Source organism: Pogona vitticeps, chromosome 7 (assembly GCF_051106095.1).
Source record: "Pogona vitticeps strain Pit_001003342236 chromosome 7, PviZW2.1, whole genome shotgun sequence".
In the NCBI taxonomy this organism is placed as follows: domain Eukaryota; kingdom Metazoa; phylum Chordata; class Lepidosauria; order Squamata; family Agamidae; genus Pogona; species Pogona vitticeps.
The window spans coordinates 6,205,415-6,217,641 of record NC_135789.1 but is presented as its reverse complement, the minus strand read 5'-3'; the positions used below and the strand labels follow the sequence as shown (position 1 = coordinate 6,217,641).

The 12,227-nt window shown below is 42.2% G+C and overlaps 1 protein-coding gene across 2 annotated transcripts in view; it reads right to left on the bottom strand.

Moving 5' to 3' along the window:
• The window catches only part of PLCH2 (phospholipase C eta 2), a 111,490-nt gene that overhangs the window by 81,871 nt on the left and 17,392 nt on the right, over window positions 1-12,227 (bottom strand). The window contains exons 5-8 of one of the 2 annotated variants that reach the window (XM_072977661.2): window positions 11,829-11,999; window positions 6,869-6,962; window positions 2,140-2,343; window positions 282-402 (exon numbers count right to left, since the gene is read on the bottom strand). In XM_072977661.2, coding sequence (XP_072833762.2) covers window positions 282-402; window positions 2,140-2,343; window positions 6,869-6,962; window positions 11,829-11,999 — 590 coding nt within the window. The remainder of the gene's footprint in view (window positions 1-281; window positions 403-2,139; window positions 2,344-6,868; window positions 6,963-11,828; window positions 12,000-12,227) is intronic. The other variant, XM_078379106.1, reaches the window with a different exon arrangement.

Below are 12,227 nucleotides of genomic sequence, written 5' to 3'. Positions count from 1 at the left end.
CACCACCATCCAAAGACCTCTATGCAGGGATTCACTGCCTTCCATGTGCTGGAAAGGCAAACTTCTGAATCTATTTCAGTTTGTCACCCGGTAGACAAACTTCTGCTGATGACCTATAGGATCCATCATGTCTTCCACCAGTTCTGAAACCCATCATGGTCTGATGACAAGAATATAATCAACAACCCATCATTTATTCTCCCTGGGATGATGTCTCCTCTTTTTCCACTTCCCCTTCATTGTTCAATTCCTGAAAAATGGAGATCCATTGAAATACATACTCGCTTTTGATGAAGGCATACTTGTTGATGGTTTCAATCACATCTTTGAAAAGGATCTTGGAGGTCAGAGTATAGCCATGGTGGACAATTGGTTCTCCATCTGGACCATCCCAACAGTCAACTGCAAAAGAGATAATGAGAACCATACATTTGGAGTTCAGATCCACCCCTTGCACTTTTCTGTTTGTCTGCTTATTTTAAAGAAAAAAGGAAACTAATACAGAATAAGCAATTGATTAAAGAGGTGAATAATTAAGCAGGATTCTTTTGTTACTGTTGTTCTTAAAATTCAGCAATGTAATACCACACAGCAATTACACAGATGAACAAAACAGTAACATCAAATATCATAATCAAAGATACTGGTGTAACACTCCCTCAACAGCACAATAAACATTCTTGGATTCCAAACAAATTATCCAGTTTCTTAAGATAGTTTGAACACATTTCCATGTGAGCAAGGAGTGGAATTCATTTTGCAGCTCTCAAAGAACATTCTTCCAAAACCTACCATAAAAAGTTGGTCAAAAAACCCAAAAGGTGTTTCCCTTCATTTGAATGAAATATATATGGGTACAAACATCAGTAAACATATCTCTCCTTTTCAACTTCTTTTCTCAGAATTCAATAGAAGCCCAGTATGAAAACCAAATGATGATGCTGTACATTGATACATCTCACTCAGGACCATCTAGTCCAGAGAAGGAGAACATCCAGCCCTCAGAATCTAACCCACACAGAGATAGTGCAGGAGTGATCCAGGGAATGGTCCCCAAATGGTCCAAAAAATGCCATACCTTTTCCCAAAGCTGCCCCCCGTCCCCATGTTGGAAAGATTTCCCCTGCATGCAGCTTGTGTTCCCAATTGAGAAGCTGAGTTCTAGGTAGAGGGATTCAGTTGAAATAATCTAGTTTAGGAGGTAACAGGAGGCTCTCCCCTACTTGTTCACATTGTCAATGTGATGTCTGGAAATTCCCATACGACCTATGTCATGGTCTGGAGATAGGTCTGGGACTTCTCTCTATTCAATTGCATTTTCAAAAGACTTTATCAAGGCAACAACTCAGACAACCTCTTATAGGAATCAAGAGTATGAGGCAACCTCCTATGACTGACAAGCAACCCTTTTAAGAAAGGAAATGGATGAAACAAACACCCTGTGGGCTGTACAGATTATTCCATAGTGAACTGGGGTGGTGGTGTATTTTTAAAATGAGAGTTGGATGGCTGGCTTTAGTTGCCGCATCAGCCAAAAGGAGGAGAATACATGCTCTCTTCCTTTCCTGAGCCACCTTACCCACCGTGCCTTGCTTTGAGGAAGAACCACCTTAAATTGAGATATTTGGTCCTGGCAGACTCTTAGGAGGGCTGTACCAGTTTGTTCAACACTGAGGTCTTTGCTGCTATAGGAAAGTGGCTTAGGGGAGATATCTAGAAGGCAGCAGCTGCTGGTACTCACACTGGCTGCTTTTCTGCTGCGGCACATGCCAAAAGCAGGAGGGCGGACACTTGACCCAAAGACTGGTTCTTAAAGAGTATTTAGGGCAAAACAATTAGTCTCGTTTGGCAGCAACTCCTGGCAGTGGATTGCATGTGTGTCTGTTACCAGTGACTGGTGGGGACTCTTAATTCCACAGGGGCAAAATATCCACTCCAGAGTTTATTAGAGTGAATATTACAAGAGCTATCCAAGGTGCTGAATTGTGACCAAAAAACCTGAACTGATTCATGACACCATGCAATCAATACCCTACCACTATGCCTTTTGATCTGCATTTTAAGACAAATCTTATGGTGTGTGTGTGTGGCGGGGAGAGCAGAGGTATCCTGAAGGGATATGGCCAGCAGGTGCCTTACCTTCTACACAACGGCATCCAGACTGCAGAACCCAAGCATACATGTCAACTCTGGATTGAGACATCAGCTGATCCCCCATGAGGTAGGTGTTATGCGAAGAGGTGATGAAATAGTGACTCAGAGGTTGAGTCATGTCTTGGTTGACGTGGTAGTGTTCTGGGTTGAATATGTCACCAGCCGGGCTGCGCATGTAATTGGTGAACCCTGTGTAGAGAAGATCAGATTCGTTGACTCCTGATGGGTGATGGCACTAGTGTTGCTACAACACTGGAGATCAGGATACAAATTAATAATACTTTTAGAACTGCAGAGCCAGAAGGGACTCTAGGGATCATCAAGTCCAGCCCCTCTCAAGGAGGGACTGTGGGGGACTGAACTCCCAGCCTCTGGCTCTGTAGCCAGAGACCTCAACCACTGAGCTACTTAAGCTGACTGGTTGAGCATGGGCTAGTCAATATTTCTCCACCTAACTTAACTTTCAGGGTTATTGTAATGAGAAAAAGATGAGGGAGAGAACAATCAGGCTTGCTGCCCTAAATGCCTTGGAACAGCTGTATTTATGGAAGATGCTGAGGGTTAACTATTATTCCATTCAGAGTTACTTATTCATTATTTATTGCTAGATAAGGCCATAAGGCATTGCAGGAGGCTTTGAGAAATTTCTTACCCTAGATGAGAAAGTGGGATGGAAGCTGTCTTCTAAAAAGACAACGAAACACCTTTTCTGAGATGGCCTATCTACAGTTTTTGTAAGCATTTCTTTTTTTATCCTAAAAAAAACCACATCACCTTAAATAATCAAGGAAGCCTTCTCAATTGGTTGAAAACTGAAGTAATCAACTACTTTCTGCACATGAATTCAATTTTCAGAAGAGCCACAATTGAAATACCCATTTTGGCTCATCTAGAGCTTGGGAAAAAGTTTATTTTTGGATCATGACTGTCAGAATTCCCTTAGAAGGCAAAGACCTAGGAATTTTTTTGGATTTGTAGTCCAAAGCATGGCCAAGTTTAAATTATTGATATTCCTTTGGTCTCATGGTCTTGCATCTCACCCTTGACAGGTATGATGATTCTGGAATGGGAAAAAGGCAGTTATAACCCCCTCTTTCCAAACTTCCGTCTCATTTTTTCCTACACATCTTCTTTCTTCTCCCAAAGGTCTCACAATCCTCAAACTGTATGGCGAAATTCAGAGAACAGAGCCTCCAAATGACATCTCAAAATGTCCTAAACAAACAAGTGGCTCCTTTAGAGACCACATTCCACCAGGTCTGGAGCAGTCACAGGTTTTTGGAGGTCGATCAAGGGGGCTGTATCATTTGCCTTCGGCTTATATCTTCGTGAGACTCTTCAGACAACAGAGAAGAAGTCCCTGTCCTATTATTCAGCAGTTCTTAAAATGCAGGAATGATTTTATTTGTAGGCAATGTGCTGTTGGCATCACACATGTGCAGATTTCTGAGCTCTGATACGTTTGTCTTTCAACAAGTGTCAGGATGCGCACAATGTGAGCAATTTGGATGAAATTTCAACAACAGTTGTTTCCCAGTCCTACCAAAGAGTGGGAAAATGGAAGGCTTAGAGGTGAAATATAGGGAATTCACTGATGTATTTCTATTCACTGAAGAATTATAGATAAGTAAAACCAATATAGGGACTGGCCACAGAGGTGGGTCTGCTAGATTCATAACTGCCAAAGGCTAATGAATTTTGCCATGCCATGATTCCAATTATTCTCAAAGGATAGAAGTTCAAGCATTCTGTTTAGAAACAAGTATCTCCAGCAAATACACGCTGAAAAGTGCATTCTTTTACACGATCTTTCAATGAGTCTGGTCCATGGAGAATTAATTAAGCCATGAAGCCTTCTGTGAAGACTGAACTGAAATCTGAAAAACCACTTATGAGAGGGAATAAATATCCTTTAGTCTTTTTTTAAAAATGTGATCAAAACTTTCCCTGGGCTTAACTAAATCACGGTTCAAGTGGCCCCACTTGGAGTGACAGAGGAGTGGATTTCAATCAGGTAAAAACTTTCCAAAGTTGGCACAGGAGCCCACAATAATACCCCTTTATACGATTTCTCAGGGCTGCTGGAAAGCAAGGCTGAAATTTGCAAAACCTTCCATCAAGCCTTCCTAACGATTTGTTATTGGCTTTCCCCCTTTTTTCCAGTGGGATGAACCGCATCGTTGGACTCTCTCGACGGCTCTGGTCCAGATATTTCCTAATCTTCCCCAACAGGCTTTTTCGCTCTTTTTTTCCCCCTCCTTTTTTTGGGGTGGTTTGACTTTGTGTCTGCTCTTGGTCTGTGACAGCTTTGTCAATTTTTGTTGCTATGGACTCCCTAGCAACTGGACCTGCAAAGTAGCACTATGCATTCACCTTGGGTTTCTCATGGTGTATATATATATGAGAAACCCAAGGTGAATGCATAGTGTTACTTATATATATCTCCTTCCTGTCTGCAGCCACATTCAAGTCACCTTTTCCAAGAGGTTGACCTCTTGGATATCAGCATATGGAGATTATTTAGTAGCTGAGATTGGGCTTCACCACACGGTTTGTGAGCCTCTACCCCTCTCCGAACAACAGAGCACTTTGTCATCACTAGGAGTAGGAGTCCCGTTGCCTGAAAATTAACCGGGCTTTTTCAGTGCATCTGAGTTTGAACACTCAAAACACACCTTCAAGCCTGGGTCATTCGCAGCTCTAATTTCCTGTGGTTTCACTCTTCTCCCTGACAGCTGTGCTCTTTTCTAGGAAAGGAAGGAAATTTTGTTGGATTCAACAGTCTTGATGAAAAATCTTTTTTTTTCTCCTTTGCATCTCTAGAGACTCAATATACATTCCTGACTCAGGAATTTGCACATTTATGAAGCTTATAAGGTAAGTCGGAGAAGTAGACTTGTGCTTAAAACAGAGGACATATTTTGAAATGCAAATACCATAATGCACATAATTTGAAACATACACACACACACACACACACACACACACACACACACACACACACACTTTAGTCACAGGGGAGAAGTGCATAAATTAGGTAAAATCCATTAGTAAATGGCTACAATATGTAAAATCCATGAATAAATTAGGGGGGAATGAAGTTGTCTGTGAAGTTCGGTGCTGCAAAAGAAAAGTCTCACAATCTTACATATGAAACAAATATGGGAATAAAACATGAGTGGGGTGTATTTATCTCAAGTCTACTCCATGCAGGCCCTTTTTCAAGAAGATTCCAGGATAACTGAAAATAATACAAACCACGGTTGATAAATAAACTAAAACTATCTGTCTGCCTGCCATTTTATTGTTATGCCACCTATCTGGCTGAATTATGTGCCGTCGGGTTAATTCTGACTTATGGCAATTTTTTCCAGATTTTTTAAATGTACAAAGTGCTTAGAAGTGGTGTTCCATTCTTCTGGGGGGTGCCTTCAGACTTTGCAGCTTGCCCAAGGCCACACAGGCTGGGAAGCACAATGGGGAACCCAGCTCCCAGCCTCTAGCTCTGGAGCCAGTTACCCAGGTCACAGAGTTATTTAGTCACCTTGTGTGATAAATACCAGCGTGGAAAAAGAAACTTGCGAAATACTTCATTATGTACTTACTTGAAGCACAGATGTCAGGAGAAAAGGGGGAGTTTGAGAAGAAATTTACAGGGATAACAGATGGGACAGAAGAAAGTTGAAAGAAAGCTGGAGTAAAACACTGGCAAATGAGTCAGTTCTTAGACGGAAGATTAAGGAAGAGAAGCCAATTAAGCAGCTGAAAGCAGATATCAATGAGTTAAATTGGCTACTGAGTAATGGAGTTTAAAGGCAAATTAAGCATTTTATTCCCACCGACCCACCCCGTTATATGTCTGGAGCTTCATGCTCCACCCCTATTATTAAAGATGGTGTATACACCCAAAGAGTTCATGGTTGTTTTGTTTTACAGTATTTCATTACACATTTGATGCACATTTACCAGTAATTGTTGTTCTCCCTTTTTTCTATGTTTGGAGATGCGAGGATTGCACCACCCATGCATTGATTTGCAACACAATTCTGCTATTTTATGCCCCCCCCCACACACACACACACAGTATATTTTTCAAAAGAAAAGGAACACATTCTTTTCTTGGAAGGCAATTGGACTAGAATAGCATGTGTTTTTTTCCTCCAAGATGATGCACAGGGATTTTATTGTAATATATTTTATTTTTGTTGGTCCATGTGATCTCAATCCAGGTACTGGTCCCCAACTAGAGCCAACCCATAGAATCAATGGGACTTGATAGGATAGCTCAGTGGTTTAGGTCTCTGGCTGTGGAGCCAGAGTTTGGGAGTTCAATTCCCCCACTGGGCCTCCCTGACAAGGGCTAGACTAGATGATCCACAGAGTCCCTTCCAGCTCTGAAATTCTAAGATATTAGTCATTATTTCATTCAACCACGGTTTAGAATTTATTGACTCAGTGGCCCTACTTCAATTGGGTCCAACAATGGAATTTAGCCCTTAGTTTAATGGATATACATCCCATCAGGGGGTTCTGTGACAGACAAATGTAGTTAAGAAATTGACAGCAACAACATCACCCTGGAAAACAGAAGAAGACAGGACCAATTAAAGAGCAGTGAGAAAAGCGCCTATGCTTTACATCGCGTCAGACGATATGAAATCATCTCACGTCCTGTCACTCTCTGTTCCGCCCGTGAAAGCAACAGGACACCTACCGTCAATCCCAAGAGCTCCTTGCTTCTTATTCTCTGGACATGGTTCAAATTGATTGATAATTTCCAAGCAATGATCCTTGGTCACATTAGTCATCTGAAAACATAGAAGAGATTCATTTTTTAAAAGGCAGAAGGCAACAGAACAAGAAATCTCCTGATTCAACAACGTGCTTCTTCCTCCAGTTGTCTCTATGCACAGAATTCTCCAACTGGACTGTTTTCTTGTCGTGCATGAGATCGCGCCCCCCCTCCATCCCTTTCCAATTGTCCAATGAGATTCCCGTTCCTGCCAATCAATGTCAGCTTTGATAAGGATCGGGTTGCATGGTGTCAAAGGCATGGCCCCATCAAAAACTACCAGCCTCCATCTCCACCAAATGCATAGCCCAGACTGGATGTGTCACGTCACTTTCATCCCAAGTGGCCTCAAAGGAGCATTTCGAAAATGCAACACCAAATTGTCCCAGCCTCCTGAACACATCTTTGGGGCAAGATTAAAGAGTCGGTTTAGATATCCCCCCCCCCCAAAAAAAATACAAGATATCTGGATGCAAAACAAAAGGAAGACAGTACGTAGTTATAACAACATGAACCTCCCTTGCAAGGCATTAAAGTTACGAGGTAAGTGCTAATTCGAAAAACATGGTCTGCAACTGAGCTTTCAAATCCAGGAGGATCCTTCATCAGGGTGGGTACTGAGCAGATAGAGGAGAAGAGGGGAGAAGAAAGGGAAGTTCAAAAATCACACTGACCAAATGCTGCAGTCTCAGGATCTGTGTTCGTGGACTCAAGAAGGGGATGCCAAACTTGTTATAAGCAAGGCTGGTTTCTCTTCTCACCCCTGTGCTTCCAGTCAACAGGAGCTGCTGTATGTTATATGCCATCAAGTCAGAACGATCTTTTAGGGACCCTAACAGGGCTATGGAGGTACGTGAGACAGTTAAAGAGTGATTTTTGCCACCTCCACACACTCCCAGTGAATTTCCATGGACAAGTGGAGATTTGAGCCCAAGTCTCCTGAATCCTGGTCTGCTACTCTATCCACTACATCACACCAGGTATCAGACGGGAGCCACGTGCTTGAAAATAAGGCAGTGGCAAAGGTACCAGTCAACTGGCAGGTGACAACACCTTGTCCCCAGAGATGAGGCAAGACGATTTATCCAACACTGTCTGGGGTGAAACTTTAATACCTCAAGCTGAAGCAACAAGCTTGCAGTTTCCACCTTGGGACATCATTTGAACTCACATCTTGGCCATGCGGCATCCGATCAGGAGGATTATTGATCTAATCTGTTTCACTCCACGGCCCAATAATTCTGGGATGTATACATAGTCCCGAAGATCAACAGAAGACTCCCTTTCATTGCAAGGAGAAAACTGACTATGCTCCATCATTTAGCAGATGAGGACAAATTAGGGCCTTGATTTATGCCCTTCCTATTTGGGTCTGAGACCTTGCCTTGGGGAGAAGCAGCGGGTGGTTCCAACCAGACGTGGGCAAGGTCGCAAGGGCAGGGAACAAAACACATGCTTTTGTATACAGCTTTTGTACTAGAACAGCCCTGGAAAATTTGGAGGACAGTGCAATGGAAAAGGGAACTGTGTTCTGGATCACACACTAGTCCAGGCAAGGTGGATTGGGTTGGTTCACACCAAGAGGCAGACCGAATAAAATCCTCCCCTGTCCTGAGCTACAACACTTCAGAGGGCACAATCTCCTCTCCAGAAAGATGGTTTGCTAGAAGGAAGCTCAGATAGCCTTTGTCTTCCTGATAATGTTCATAGACTGACTCACGTGGCAACAGTTTATTTATTTTGCCCCCCTCTCTACATCAGGCAGATCAATAAGCCGCTGACACGGAAACCGATGCTAACTTGCTTAGAGGAGCAGCAGGCGCAGATAAGATTATCATCCGTGCAAAGGACAGATTTGAAATCTCCAGCAGACCATGAAAAGGCAGGCGGAGAGTTACTTAGGAAAAGGCGAGCTATGGAAATGTATATATTAGAGACTTCTCAAAGCGGATCGCTAAGAGGCAGGCAAGAATACAGAAAACCTGGCTGATGTGCCACAAAAGAGCAAAAAGTTCTCCCCGTTTAAAAAAAAAAAATCAGGATTGGCTCTGCATATTCAGGGGTCAGGAAAGACTCTCTGCACATGTTCAGAGGCACCACCACAGTTACTGCTTCACATGCTCCAGGCTTGTTTTGAGTGCATAAAACAAGTGCAGGGGTCTGTGAACAATATCCCCCCCCCCGTATTGCTTTTTGAATTTATACAGATGATTTGACAAAACTGTTCCACGCAAGGGGGAGAGAGAATGAATGACTTATAGATAGATTTAGGTACAAGCAATATTCATGAATGTTCAGCCCACTGTCTCAGGGAGAGAGAGAGAGACGAGCAGCAAGATCATTGGCATTCTTTCCAATGAAGGCTGGATGATGCACACACAGGACGTGAAAAGCCACAGGAGGTTTGCTGCGTGGATGATGCCACTCCGGCACTGCCAGAGGCTGAACAGCAGCGGGTTTGTTCTTTTTTTCATGAAAGCTTTGAACAGATCGTCAGGGTACAAGAGCTGCCCTCTTTCATCCTGCAGCGGAGGTTGTCTCGATACAAATGGCGACCCCTACGTAAGCGACAAGAAAGTTGCCGTTGCCCTCATTTAAATGCAAAGAACAAAAACATTAATTCAGAGAGACGGAGCACGCGTCGCGCAATGGAGAGTTGTGAGATTAGTTTACTGCCATTTAATTGACAGCGCATAAAGTGCTCCAAAGCAGGCACAACATTTTGCCAGGGGAAAAAAAAGGAGCTAGTCTTCTTTAGATTCAGTTGTTTCCCTAATGTAGTGTGTGTTTGGGGGGGGGGGGGTTTGCATCTCTCAAGACTTGCTGTTATAAGAAATGCCCTCACCTTGAAAAATTCCCCATATTTCTGTGCTTCTCCAGTACATCCAGAGGAAAGGCTATGTTTTTGTTATTTATATTTACTTCTGCGTAGTTTGCTTTAACCGTCTGTAAACTGCCCAGAATAGTGCTTTGGCACTAATGGGGTGGTAGAGAAATCAAAGTAATAAATAGATAAATAGATAAATAGATAAATAGATAAATAGATAAATAGATAAATAGATAAATAAATAAATAAATAAATAAATAAATAAATAAATAAATAAATAAATAAATAAATAAATAAATAAATAAATAAATAAATAAATAAATAAATAAATAAATAAATAAAACTGCTCACAACAACTATTTTAAAACATGGGCAGCGGGGAGGGGAAAGGTGCATTTGTTTTTTTTTTGTATCTTTGCCGTGATAGGAGTTTTGTGCAAAGCATTTCTCCTTTGCCACCATCATCTCCAGATTTGCCAGCTGGTGAGAAAGCAAGGGAAGGTTTGGCCAGCACAAGCCAGCAATTTCATGCTCTTCTTTACCGAATTTAATTAATACTATCTCCCTTCTAGAACAGTGGCTCCACACTTTGCACTTGAAAAGAACCTTTATAATGTTTGTTCTCTCTTCAAAGTCATTTTCCATGTTTGTCATTTTTTTTTGCCTTCACTAACGTGCATATAAAACAGAAATATGTCCTGTAAAAAGAAGGTCATTTTTGATTACCTGGGAACCTGTCCAAGAAGTGGGTTTTTTTTTTCCTTCCCCCTCCCTTTCTTTCTCTTAAGAAATCCTTCTTAGTTTTGATAGTGAACAATAATGTCACGGCGCTTGATGAAGACATAAGCGTTTGGACTAGATAGTCTGTTCCTTACAGGAGAACATCAGCAAGGATGTGACATCAGAATTAAAAAATGGCCCTGTTTTTGACAGCAGACATTTTTGTCTGCTATTAGACCTTTTAGAAGGAACACACACACACAGGATGGTCAAAGGGACAAACTAGATCTTGCTTATGAAATTTGTACTTATTAGGGCTGTTAAACTCTGTATAAGCTTTGGAAAATGTGCAAAACATAAGTGCACATTTTCAATTATGTGCAGAACTATGTGTTAGTCAGTGGAGAAAATACATACAAAAATGCTCATATTGCGGGGGAAATGCTTGAAAGAGGGAGGATGCAAAAAAAGTTCCACAGGTTTCTTTGAATGAAGAGAAATGATTAGAGAAACATTAGGCTGGCAGTTCTGTCATTGTTTCAAAGCTGCAGCAAAACGAAGGAAGAATCTTGCAGCATCTTGAAGACTCAAGACATGTTACAGGCGATGCAAAGGACCCTGTGCCCCAGTTGAAATTGGAAACTAAATTTTCCTTCTGCCAGTGAGAGCAATTTGATGGTTAAAAACCTGAGGATGGCTTGCTTCCAGCAAAGCCTTCTGACTGACCATTGACAACCTACATTGCGCAACATTACTTGAATGCCTCCCCAAATTCATGGCCCACAAAAGGAGAGGGGAAGTCAATTTGAGGGTCACATGTCTGTCCGACCCTGCAAAGAACAAATGGGAAACACACAAATGGAAGGGACTAAGCAACAACAAGAGAGAAATGAAGACTCAAAAGAAGGAAAGGCCAGTTTGTGCCCTGAACAAACAATGGGAAATCACAGGAAAGGGGGTTTTGATTGAACTTTGAGAGAACTCATTTGTGCTAATGAGCCATTCAGCAGTCAAACCAAACTCCCTTAGATGATGGCGGACAGTCTATTAGCAGGTTTTAAGCAGAAGCTTGATGGCCACCTCTCAGGGGAAGCTGTATCAGCTGATTTCCTACATCAGAATGAGATGAACCAGAAGACCTATAAGATCTCTTGCAGTGGTGTGATTTTATGATTTTGGGATTAGTACAAAGGTCAGAAACCAAAGGAATTCTAAGCCCAAGCGGGGGACCCACCTATTAGCAGCCTTTTTTTGACTTCTTTCTCAGAAGGGGGAAGATCAGGTGACCTCCAACAAGCTCACAGGACAGCAGAACTTGAAATCCTCAATGCCTACCTTTTGTTCCGTGTCCAGGAAGCGTCGCAAGTCATCGACATCCAAGTAGTCCTTGTGGTTGCTGTAGGACAGCATGAGCAGATACAAGTCACGCCTCGTTGACATCATCTTGTAGAAGGCGCAGAACTCCTCAAAGTCCAGGGTCCCTTGGTTATCATCCGTGTCTGCCTCCTGATATATTGGGGGGGGGGGTTGAGAATAGTAATTAACCTCCATTCTTCTCCTCTTAAGAAACATCACAGTCTGTGAACTTCGGCGCTGGGCTGAGTTTAGGATGCCAACCCACTCTTGCAAAGAGTTTTGTTTCTGTTTACGCTTGTTGGTATATGCTGTCAAACTCCTCCTTATGTTTACCCTCGTAGGGTTTTTGAATATATGGAATCCTTAAGGAATGGCTTG